A 13158-nucleotide genomic window follows, 5' to 3' on the forward strand; every position below is an offset into this window, starting at 1 on the left:
ATAATATTATACACATTCAAAAGAGATTTGATACAGGCAGTACATTGCCGTTGCAGCAATGGAAACATTATGTATAAGAAAGGAAAACATATAATTAAAAAATATTTTTTTTAAAAATGTGGCTTTTCCCCTCTTACTAAGGAATGAAAGCAGCTTTTTTCCTTTTAAAAATCAGCTTTCTGAAATACATTTCTTGGCAGCAACAGTGCATTCTAACTGGTTTCTTTTCCTGCAAATGGTGACTGCCCTGTTCCTAGCCTCCATCTTGATTTTAGAATCCCAGAAGTGAAAAAAATGCTGAACAATCACTGCTTTATCACCTGTGACTCTATGGAAGCAGACCGTCCTCTCCCCCACTCACTTCAGCAGTGAAATTAGCTTACGGAAGCAAAGTTTGAATGACAAATTCCTGTTATTCCAAAATGGTCCATGCGGAAGCACATTTCCTTATCATTTGAGCTCCAGAATGTACCCACGGAACTATCAGTTCTCAGAAATGAGCCCATCTCTCCTCTTGGCTGGATTTAATAAGATGTGCTACAAAAGGAGCCCATGATATGACATATCTTGGCAGAAAGAAAAAGAGTGGAAACTGGCTAACAATGTTCATCTCTTGTCTTCTCTTTTTTCTTTCTGCTCTTCACGGCGCTGTTTCACTTGTGGGTAAGTGGCTCTCAGGCCTTTGCCATGAATGGGGGTGTGCATATGAAATAGCATAGCATTCCTCCGATGTGAGAATATATATATTTCATATTGATATTTAGCGCAATGATTTAACCCTAATAGTAATAACAGGGAAGATGAGTCTGATTAAATAGTACAGGTGAGGTTTCTATTGCACAGGGCTGTCATCTGCCAAATTTTTCTTTGTCTGTCTGAATATTAAATTAAAAATTAAAAATCCCAAACACCCTTCATCATCTAATACAATCATTGAAGATTACTGAAGTGGGGTGGGTATTGTAATACGCAGCATAAACTCATATTGCATGAAATATGAATTTGTACCAACAAAAAAAAAGTGTATTTATTCCTAGTTAGCCATTCTGTTAAGATGCAGTTTTACATGGGTTGAGTAAGTTTTTAAAGCAGCAGTATGATAACTTCAGTGTTTCTAACTCTAAACGCAAAAAATATTTATCTCTTATGAAATTAGCTCCTGATTACTACATTAAAACTATAATCTTGCGCCTAATTCTTTTCGGGCAATCTCATTTTAACTCATTGGGAAATACTGATTTAAAATCATTATTTAAATGATTACTTTGCACATGATTGCAAAGTAAAGATTTCAGGATTTTCAGAAATTGCAAAGACACTTTATATTTTGTTTAATGCATTAGCTAAATATCTGAAAAGCATTTTGCTCTTTCACCTCCATAAAATCATAATTAAAGAGTTGAGCATGTACTACATGTAGTCCTTGACTTACAACAGTTCATTTAGTGACTGTTCAAAGTTACAATGGCACTGAAAAAAGGACTTATGAACATTTTTCACATTTATGACCATTGCAGCATCCCCATGGGAATATGATCAAAAGTGAGATGCCGGGCAACTGACTCGTATTTATGATGGATGCAATGTGCTAGGGTTATGTGATCACTTCTTACAAGCAAAGTGAATGGGGAAACTAGATTCACTTAACAACCGTGTTAGTAATTTAATAACAGCAATGATTCACTTAACAACAGTGGCAAGAAAAGTCACAAAATGTGGCAAAATGGGGAAACCAGCTTCACTTAACAACCATGTTAATAATTTAATAACAGCAATGATTCACTTAACAACAGTGGCAAGAAAAGTCACAAAATTGGGCAAAATGGGGGAACCAGCTTCACTTAACAACCATGTTAGTAATTTAATAACAGCAATGATTCACTTAACAACAGTGGCAAGAAAAGTCACAAAATTGGGCAAAATGGGGAAACCAGATTCACTTAACAACTATGTTAGTAATTTAATAACAGCAATGATTCACTTAACAACAGTGGCAAGAAAAGTCACAAAATGGGGCAAAATTAACTTAACAAATGTTTCACCTAGCAACAGATATTTTGGGCTCAATTGTGGTCCTAAGTCAGGGACCATGTGTAGCATGCGCGCACGTGCACGCACACACACCCACACACACACACATATATATATATTGTAGAATATATATATGTAAAATATATGTGTATCTTCTTCTAAGGTTTTATTGAGAAGAAAACCCACTTTTATTAAATACAGACGTATGAGCCTATGTATTCTAAATGTAGTCTTGGTTAATCCTGGTATAGATAACTGCTTCAATCAATAGAAGGAGGAATCAAAATAATTATATTGCTTACCTTGATCTCATGTTCTCTGTCAAATCTTCTGCACAGGATCTCAACTGATATCTTCTATGCAGAACTCATGCATTTCCTAAAGTTGAGATGGTTATGTTCTATTTTGTCGTGTGGACAACTGTGGATCTCATGGTTTGAACACCAAACACACTCTCTTTTTTGGCATGGCATAGCCTTGAAGACAATCTTTAGTTTTCCTACTGCTGGGGAAGGGAAGGAAGGACTTATTTTCACAGCTGTTCTATAACTTTTTCTTGGAGATAGATTTTATACTGTCTGCTGGTATGCAGAGTGACCTGTATATAATGTTTGGATTATGGTTATTCTTATTCTTATATATGTTTTATTAGTTGGAAGAGATATATCAGATCGCCGCTGGGGCTTAAACACAAGACTTCTTTAAAGTAGCTCTGTCTTCTTTCAGACATATGCCCAAGCCTGAAAAAAAGATATGCTGCTTACAAGACATCTTGAGAAGATATCCTTATGCATTTTTAAGCATCCCTTTCACACATGCATTACCATAATAATTATCATTCCACTGTCTGGGTCATTACCACAATTATCCCCATTGCATCCTGCCTTTCTTCTGGAAGTCCATGAAATCCCCCCTCCCCTTTATTTTCAAAACAATATTTACTATAGTCATAGACCAATATAGAAGAATGATCTATAACATTGGAAACCTTTTTTTAAAAAAAAACCCTTAAGACTAGATATTGCCATAAAACAGCACATTCTGTAAACACTGCATATACAGTATTAGCTTGTTTAATTATTTTGAGTATTGCTAGAACAATGCAATAGTAAGCTTTATCACTATTGGTGATAATTTTCTGTTTCCTGGTATTGTCAAAGAGAAAGACCAACTATCAAACAGAAGAGTTTGTTCTCATCAGCTATATTCTGTTTTCTAATGACTTAAGCCAAACACAACAAGAGGCAGTAATTGGTTTATGGATGAGATAAGTCTAGTCCAAACTTTTACTGAAACAGAAGATTTTTTAGGTCCTAATTCTGCAGAAAACCTGTCTATTGCCTCTCAAGAAGAAAGTATAAAGTAAAATGTAATGCAATGATTTAGAAATTACTTACATGATAAATATAAACAATAAAACTAGCTTTACTTTATCTGGCAATAAAATTCCAAAAGACCATCAGAGCAAACCAAATCTCTCTCTCATTACCCATATTTTTGAAGTTCATGTAGTATAGTTAAATACAATAGTATTTCAAATTTCCAGGTAGGAATAGCACATTTGTATACTACAGTCTGTAGGAAAACAGTTAAGTAGTATAATATTACCAAAAGAAATTAATTATAGTTTATTACAATTTCCAAAACTGTGCCCTCAAATTTAGCTGTTAATATTGAGTCTAATGTTTCATTTTATTTAAATCTATCAATCCTATTAAAGTTTAGCATGCTCAAATTCAATATGTGTTAACATTTAACTCACTTTTAAAAGTTGTCTATTTAGCTGTATATTCAGTCTTCTAATCTGGAAGACATATGTTTAATTCAGTGATATGCAAGACTAGTTTTTTTTTTAACCAGTTCTATGGTCAATGCTTGCTTTACTTACTTTTAACTTATTTTTATATCTATAGATACAAGCATATTTCTAATATATAATGAAGACCATAAGGTCTGTGTATATGTTCAGAGTGCCACCTATGTTACAACGGCTGCTTGCAATTATGAAACTGAGGCACAAAAATTCAGGTGGATTTCCAGATACCAGTTGATGAGTGTTTCCAAGAAATTATGTTTGGGAGTATCTTCAAAAATCGACTGGACACCAGTTGAGCTGTACCCATGCGACACAACAAGTAGCCTTCAGAAATGGGAGTGCAAAAATGACACACTTTTTGCTATCCATAATGCAAGCCTGCATTTCAACTATGGCAACAAAAATGAAAAAAGAATTATGTTGTACAAAGGATCAGGCGCATGGAGTAGATGGAAAGTCCACGGAACTAAAGATGATTTATGCTCCCGGGGCTATGAAGGTAAACTGGTCATGCTTGCTTGCTCTCTACCTCTTGCATCTAGTGATGTTCACAGAACGTAGTAAAAAAAAAAAGTTAACGTTGGTACATCAAACAAAAATATTTTATATTTATTTATTTGTTTGTTTATGTTTTTTGAAAGAGGAAAAATGAAAACACATTAAAATATTCGGTACAAAACATTAAAACTCTGTTAAAAATTGCAACACATTAAAAAGAAATTCACAGTAATTCATAAAAGTCACATTAGATTAGAACAGATTACATTCAACGCCTTTTGAACTCTTAAAGATCTAACATTAGAAGTTGACAAAAAATAGCCAAGATAATAAGAATTACCTGGCAAAATAATTAGAATGAATGTATTATATTTAATTAATATGAAGTAAGCCATCCACATTTCTGTTGCTGAGCCTTCTCTGTTGCTGCTCCGGCCCTCTGGAATGAGCTCCCTGTGGAGATCCGGACCCTTACTACCCTCCCGGCCTTCCATAAAGCTACTAAGTCCTGGCTGTTCCAGCAGGCTGGTGGCTGTTAAAGCACCCAGCCCTGTCTTAACTGTGACTGTTGTGGATTTTAAAATTGTTTGTATTGTCTTATTTATTCCCTCCCCTGTTTATTGTGAGCCGCCCGGAGTCCTTCGGGAGTGGGCAGCATACAAAACCAATAAACAAACAAACAAAACAAACACAATATATTGCCCAATTGGACAAAACTTCATGTTGAAAGAAACACAAATATGGGATGTGGGAAGGCAGAATTTTACTTAAAAGCTTCGAAATTAAATTAAAGTTAGTTCAAAATTATATGTAAGTTTGCTGAATATCTCACTTACTTTGACAGACCTCCATTGAAAAGATGGGATGTAACTTTCATGGAAAAGTATAGTGTATCTCAGTGATACTCTTATATAAAGTCAGCTCAGTATACTTAATATGAGATTTATCCCCCTCCGCCCACAAAAACAATTGATAGAAAAAGTCAGTATTTAAAAATTGCTTCATCCTAAAATGAATCTTGTTGCAGAACTGCCTGGCATTCTGGCATTGCCACCATAAATGAAAAATAATGATTCAAAGCTAATTGTTATATTTACAACAGCTTAGTATTTCAAATATGCGCAATTTTCCAAAGAGAAAAAAAATACATCAATTTATTTGAGAGTAATAGGTGAGTGACACAAATACATTTCCCCCACATTGATATTCCCATTCTTGCTTATAAATTGTCCTATTTAATTAAGCATCTGATTAATTGTGCAGTCTTTGTCTTTGAATTGTTGAGTTTCTGAATCATATTTCTGTAAAATGTTTTGTGCGCGTGCACGCACAAACACACACAGAGACACTCAACAAATATTCTGAATTTTGTGATATAAGCTTTTCAAAGTTGGTCAAATCTCAAATATTCCACTCTGTTTTTATAGTTCCTTTCAAATTATATTATTTACTGGAAGATGTTAAAAATATTTCAAATGAAATAGTCTCAAGGTTTTTGTTTTATTAAAAGTTAAACCTTGCAATCAAAGTGAATTGTTATATTTTCGTTGATCATGTTAGCATATTTGCCTCTTTTATAGCAAATGTTTAATACTGAAGCAACAGAAGCCTTGAACTTTTTGATTCATAAATAAGATATTTATAATCAAATGGTCTCTTATGCACATATATTTGCACCTGACCAAACATATTTGTTCAGGTTTTCTGATTCCTCATTTCTTTATGTCATACACAAAATTAAAATTGAATAATAACTTCAATGTTCCACCAAAATAGCTTTAATGTTCAATCTTTTCTTTTTTCAATTTCATGAAAAGAAATTGGTAAAGTAGAAGGCATAAAAGAGTGGAGTAATGCTGAGAATTATCCTGAAATATGGCAATTCCATGCATGCCGAATTCTTTTGTGTATATGTGTGCCTGCCTGCCTGTGTATGTGGTATGTGGCTTTGTGTCAGTGTTGATTCCTGGCAACTGCCTTTACATCAGTGGTGGGATTCAGCCAGTTTGCCCCTACTCAGGAAAACCGGTTGTTAACTTTCTAAACAGTTCTGAGAACCAGTTGTTGGAAGAAATCTCATTTGGTTTTTTCCCCACTTTACAGGGCTAATCCTGTAAGGAAGGCAGGAAGGAAACATTCGATGTTGTTTCTAGCCTAATATTTATTGCCCTGCTTACAGAAACTGCCTCTCCGGTTAACCCTTATTACATTGTAACAGCTAAGGCTGTTACACTATGCCTATTGACTTGAGTGAAGTTGAGTTGGCCATACCCAGTCAAATCACATGACCACTGAGCCACGCCTACCCAGCTGGTCATTAGGGCAGAGAACCGTTTGTTAAATTATTTGAATCCCACCACTGCTTTACATGTCCCTGCAATTTTTGGGCAATATTTTATTGTCTGCTTTCCAGGGCTGAGAGAAAGTGACTGGCCCCAGGTATCCAGCTGACTTTGTGCTTAGGACTGAACTAGAATTTACACTGTCCTGGTTTCTAGCCTGCTGCCTTAACCACTACACAAAACCCTATGCCAAATAGTAGAGCCCTTCATGCTGTCATGCAGATCCAAAACAAACCCTCTGTATCACACTGCTGTTGCCAACTTCCATTTGTTTACAAAATCATGTATGGAGAAAGTAGGGATATACTGAAGATCTCACAGTGCTCACTTTGGACACTGCGCCATTAACTTTGGCAGGAGGATTTTCCTTTTTCTTCTCTCTAGGAATGAGTATTTCTTGAAAATATGTAAATTATTTAATTATTTCTTCTCCCCTTCATTCCAGACTTATTTACCTTAAAGGGCAACAGCAATGGGGCTCCTTGTGTATTTCCTTTCCAGTATGCTACCAAGTGGTATGCAGAATGTACAATTGAAGGAAGGAATGATGGTTTGCTGTGGTGTTCAACTACAAGAGATTATAACAAAGAGAAGAAATATGGATTCTGTCCTACGAATTGTAAGGATTTTTCAAGAGAAAAGTGTTAATCATAGAACCATGTAACACTGTTGTATAGAGGAAATACCTGCTTTTTAAAGATTAATATTTGTTTGTTTAGTGAGAGAATACAAACAGATTATCTCTGGGTGGTTTATAAAAATAATAAAACACCAAACATATAGAAAACAACACATGCCATTAAATAGCAACTAAAGTAGTAAAGAGTGATCAGAGTTTATAGCAGGACATGCAGTCAGGGGAGGCAGAGGAGGCGGGGCCTCACCAGTGTCATGAGGAAAAGAAAAGAATTTTTAAAATAATTAAAAAGGCTAAGGTAGTTGCTGCCAGACTCCAGAGTCACAGTGACTCTGAGTCTGCTTAGTGCTAACTGTAGGGGGAGGCGAGAGAATTATGGGCCTCCTTTGCATAAGGACTTTTTCACCTTTTAACCCTTGCTCAGAGTTAAGCAAGGGTTAAAAGGCGAAAAAGTCCTTATGCAAAGGAGGCACGTGATTCTCCCACCTCCTGATCTGGGAGCAGCAAATCATGCCTTGCCTAAGTAAGTTGCTTTTTTATTTAATTTTTTACATTTTCATCATGGCGGGCGGATAAGAGGAGAGTTGAAATCCACAGCTGGAAAAGGTATGTGGATCGGACGGAGGGAGAGGGGGGATTCAAAATGATAATTTAATTTGTAATTTTTTGTGAGGAATTTGTGTTTGTGTGTGTGTGTGTGTGTGTGTGTGTGTGGCGGAGCGCAGCAGTGACAGGGACGTTCTTGCCACTGTGTCCAACAGGCCAGGCATCTCGATTTTATGTCCACCATAAACGTGAGACACCTAGTCTGTTGGACACAGTGGTGGCGGGGGGAGGAATGGACTGGGTGGGCTTGCTGGCTTAGGCCCCGGCGACAGGGCTTTAAAGTGGCAGCAGGCACTGGCAGCAGAACTTTAAAATCCCAGTGTCGTCCGCCATAGAGCGGGACCTGGTCCCGCTCTATGGCGGAAGGCACTTGGACTTTAAAGTCCTGCCGCTGGGGCCCTACCGTGGTGGCAGGCCTTTAAAGTGGCAGCAGGCACCGGCAGCAGGACTTTAAAGTCCCGGCGTTGTCCGCCATAGAGTGGAACCTGGTCCCGCTCTATGGCGGAAGGCACTTGGACTTTAAAGTCCTGCCGCTGGGGCCCTGCCGTGGCGGCAGGCCTTTAAAGTGGTGGCAGGCACCGGCAGCAGGACTTTAAAGTCCCGGTGCCGCATCTGCCATAGAGCGGGTCCCGATCCAGTTCTATGGCGGATGCAGCACCAGAGCTTCGGCGGGGCTTTTGCGCTTGCCTCACCGTCCATGAAGCTCACCACACATCACTGATTTATAGCTATATAGATGAGCCCATCTACTCATCCAGAGCCTGAACCCCGGGGAAAACAATAGGCCTTGACAGTCTTTCTGAAAGGGTTGGGGACAATAGTGAAGATGGATGAATATTGTTCCAGGTAGGAAGTGGTACCAAGAAGGTACATTTCTAAGATCCATAAGGTGACATTACTTCAGTAAGGGAACCAGGTGTGTGTTCATTTTGTTGCACATGTGGAACTGTCAAATACATTTGGGAGCAGAAAGTTTCACAAGTAACCCTATCCTATGCAATGTATGGTGGCAGGGACTAGTTTAGTGTAGTAGCTAAGGCATGACACTAGAAAGCAGGAAGCCAGTTCATGTTAAACAGAAAGCCAGTTGGATATTGAGGGCAATTGCAAACCATTTGTAAAACCTTACCAGAGGTGGGTTTCAAAAATTGTTCGAACCTACTCTGTGGGTCTGGCCTCCTTTGTGGGAGTGGCTTGCCGCCCATGTGACCGGATGGGAGTGGCTTGTCGCCCATGTGACCGGATATGAAGATGCCGACGACACTTGTCAGAACCACCTTAAATTACCTCACACACAGCACTGGCATGCATAAGAATATGATGTAAACTTGTTTTTTAAAAGGCATCTTTGGTTTGCGTTAAAACAACTTCAACACACGCAATGTTCTGATTGCACCACAAACGCAGTAGTCATCCTTACCTTTCACAGAGGCACTGAGTTTTATAAATATGAGCATGATAGTATAGAATAATCATATCCAAGGACCAGTGGTGGGTTTCAAAAAATTTTGGAACCTCTTCTGTAGGTGTGGCCTGCTTTCCGGGTCCACTGGTGGAACCTCTTCTAACCGGTTTGGTAGATTTGACGAACTGGTTCTACCGAATAGGTGCGAACTGGTAGGAACCCACCTCTGAACCTTACCAAAAAAAGATTTGCAGAGGACTTGTACAGAGAGAGACAGAGGGAGAAGGAGGGAGGGAGGGTGGGAGGGAGAGGGGGAGGGGGAGAGGGAGAGAGAGGGGGGGAGGGAGGGAGGGAGAGAGAACAATATAGGACTTTATAGCTGATAACCAGCTCCAACATCTTGACTTAACTAGAGTTATGCAGACAAAATTTCTCACTTTATTGCATTGTGGACCAGTTGATGCTCCTGGATATATTGAAGATCAGGGCCATATCAAGTATGTTGCAATAATTCAAAAAGTATTATGGAGTCAGTGTAGTTAATGTATGCAATGAATATGCAATATGATTAGGCACTACATTGTAAACCATCAATTAAGAACAGACCATGTTTTATAAGCATATTCTGTATTTTTTGGACGCACCTTTTTTCCTCAAAAAAGAGGCTGAAATATGGGTGCGTATTATACATCGAATACAGCATTTTTGCCTCCCGAAACTCCACCCCCTTCACCAAAATGGCCATGCATACCTTATGGAGGCGTTCAGAGAGCTCCTGGGGGCTGGGGAGGGCAGAAATGAGCAAAAAAATGGGCAGTTTTTTGCCTCTTCAGCCCCCAGCAACACTCTATAAACCTCCATAGGACTATGCATGCAATTTTTTTTGACGAAAACAGACCCGTTTTTTGCTCATTTTTGCCCCCCCCCGAGCATTCTGCAAGACCCTCCCCAAGGTTATTCATGCCTTTTTTTGTTGAAAAAAAAACCATTTTCACAAAAAATGGGCTGTTTTGGGGAGGTTTGCAGTGCAAAAACTTTTTTTTTCCTTTTGGAAAGTTCTTTAACTGATTGATGAGAATTACATTGATCAAGCGCAGTGCCAGCAGGAACAAAGTCTTAGGTGCTGCAGTTTGTCAGCGATTTCCTTCTCCAGCACATGGATAAATACACCTGGAAACATCTACCTACCTACCTACTCTCTCTCTCTTTCTCTTCCTACCTATCTACTGTATCTCTCTCTCTCTCTCTCTCTCTCTCTCTCTTTCTCTCTATCCCTCTACCTAACAACCGACCTACTCTCTCTCTCCCCCCTATCTATCTACTGTATCACTCTCTCTCTCCCCCCTATCTATCTACTGTATCTCTCTCTCTCTCCCCTCTACCTATCAACCTACCTACTCTCTTTCTCTCTAGCTACTATATTTCTCTCTCTCTCTTTCTATTTCTTTCTCTCTCTCTATCCCTCTATCTACCTACTTACCTACACTGTCTCTCTCCCTACCCACCTACTGTATTTCTCTCTTTCTCTCTCTCTTTCTCTCTCTCTTTCTCTCCCTCTCCCCCGCTTCTCTCTCTCTCCCTTTATCTACCTACCTAACTACCTAAGTACTCTCTCTCTCTTGCTACCTACCTACTGCATTTCTCTTTCTCTCCCTCTCTAACCCTCTATCTACTTACCTATTTTTTTAAAAAAATTGCCTCTTGATGCATCTTATACTCCGATGCGACTTATATTCCAAAAAATACGGTAGATAGCATACTATATAACTCATTTCTAGTATGTATTTGGGTTGTATGATAAGCAGCAACTATAGTATTGTTTAGATGGTGAAAGCTAATTCAGGAAAAAGTGGAACTGCATCCTGGCCTTTTGACACATTTGTTTTGTACATTGTCTTCTGTATGTTCTTGCAAAATTGTTTAGCTTACAGGAAGCATGACAGATAACTGATCTCCTTCCTGAATTTTATAACTGAAGAATTTTCATTTGAAAGCATTTCATTTCTGCCTCTTCTTTTAGGGTTAATATTGATATAATGGAGATACTGTTCTGCAGACCACTTCTATATTAATTCTATATTAGTGAATTAGTAACCAATTTTCTTCTCCCAAAGGTTCTTTTTCAAAAGTAAACTGGACTTTGTTTTTTCCTTAAGACATTTCACTTCTCACCCAAGAAACTTATTCAGTTCTTTTTCTGTTCTTCAGAACTTAGGAAGCTTCTTGGATGAGAAGCTCAAGTGACAACCATGACCTGGATGACTGAGAATCTCTGTAATCATTCCGCTTTCCCCCCCCTAATCACTTGATCCTAGTCCCTATGACATGTGCCCCATATAGAAAAACTCAGAAGCCATGGTTCTATGATTCATGTTAATGCTCAGTTAAAGTAAAAATAAATGATTTACGACTTAATCACAACTTGTTACACCATTTAATTAATGTTGTTTAATGTGATATGTTTTAAAGTCTAATGAAATTATACTTTAGACCTAGATGGAGAAAAGGCTATTAAATACATACATACATACATACATACATACATACATACATACACACACACACACACACACACACACACACACACAGTCACCAGAAGTTGACTGTAATTCAGTGGTACCTACCTATGGTTCCTGCAGCCTTTCAGAATTCTGATGACCTTCAGCTGTGTTAACATTCCCATTACATAAACCTGAGACAAGGTTGACTAACAGGCACAAATTAGTAAATAAATCATGAAATCCATAATCTAATATATCAATAGAAAGATGGTGGGGAAGCCTGGAGTGATAGCTCACACATCTGGAATGTACCAGTTTTACCAGTGCACATCTGGAATGTACCAGTGCAAAATTACCTCTTTTCTCTGTATAAACCATTACTTACATACATTACTTAGACATCTAACCTTTGCCTATTAAAGTCTTATGCTTTCTTTCAGCTGCTTGACTAAATAATTTTATTTTTAAATATAAGAAGAATCCTCACAGTTCTGAGTTAAAATTGAATTATGAAAACAAGATGTAGTATGATATTGTTTTATTGTTTTAAAATCATGGAAAATATGGATACACCTTTCTTTTAACAGCTGATGCAAGTATTTTTTGGACTACAGACCCTGTGGCAAACGCCCAGTATCAAATAAACGCAGAAGGTGCTCTAACCTGGTTCCAAGCTAGTAAAAGTTGCCAACAACAAGATGCCAATTTGTTGAGTATCACAGAGATACACGAACAAATGTACCTTACAGGTAAATAATCTAAAGTCCACTAATATTTTGTAGCATTTCATACAGTACAATCAGAGTTAAAATAAAGAGACAGACATAACATTTTATTTCAAATCCTCCCTATAGCAAGTATTGGTATCGCCGGGGTATTATCTACCTACTGTTATCTTCCCTGTTATTTGGAAAAGCAGGACTAACAGTTGCTCAGAAGTGCTTCTACCATGAACTACCAATTACCTCCACTAGACCAATAAGATCCCATAGACTAGGCCTCCTCTGAATTCCATCAGCCGGCCAATGTCGACTGGCAACTACCCGGAGGAGGGCCTTCTCGGTGGCTGCTCCAACCCTCTGGAACGAACTCCCCGTGTGGATTCGTACCCTCACCACCCTCCAGGCCTTCCGCATAGCCCTTAAAAGCTGGCTGTTCCGACAGGCCTGGGGCTAAAGACTTGCAACCCCACTCGAATGGTATGACTGTTGTGCTTTTTAACGGTGTATGGTTTTTCATGTTTGTAACTTGTCTGTTCTTCCCCTCCCTTGAATTGTGAGCCGCCCTGAGTCCCCTTAGGGAAAAGGGCGGCATACAAATAA

General features: G+C 38.4%; 1 protein-coding gene across 1 annotated transcript in view; it reads left to right on the top strand.

Annotated features, from left to right (window-relative positions):
• Positions 1–445: 445 nt before the first annotated feature.
• Positions 446–13158, top strand: part of MRC1 (mannose receptor C-type 1) — a 69336-nt gene continuing 56623 nt past the window's right edge. The window contains 4 exon segments of the mRNA XM_032235404.1: positions 446–663; positions 3945–4346; positions 7133–7306; positions 12424–12585. Coding sequence (XP_032091295.1) covers positions 558–663; positions 3945–4346; positions 7133–7306; positions 12424–12585 — 844 coding nt within the window. The 5' untranslated portion in view covers positions 446–557.

Source organism: Thamnophis elegans, chromosome Z (genome assembly GCF_009769535.1).
Source record: "Thamnophis elegans isolate rThaEle1 chromosome Z, rThaEle1.pri, whole genome shotgun sequence".
In the NCBI taxonomy this organism is placed as follows: Eukaryota; Metazoa; Chordata; class Lepidosauria; order Squamata; family Colubridae; genus Thamnophis; species Thamnophis elegans.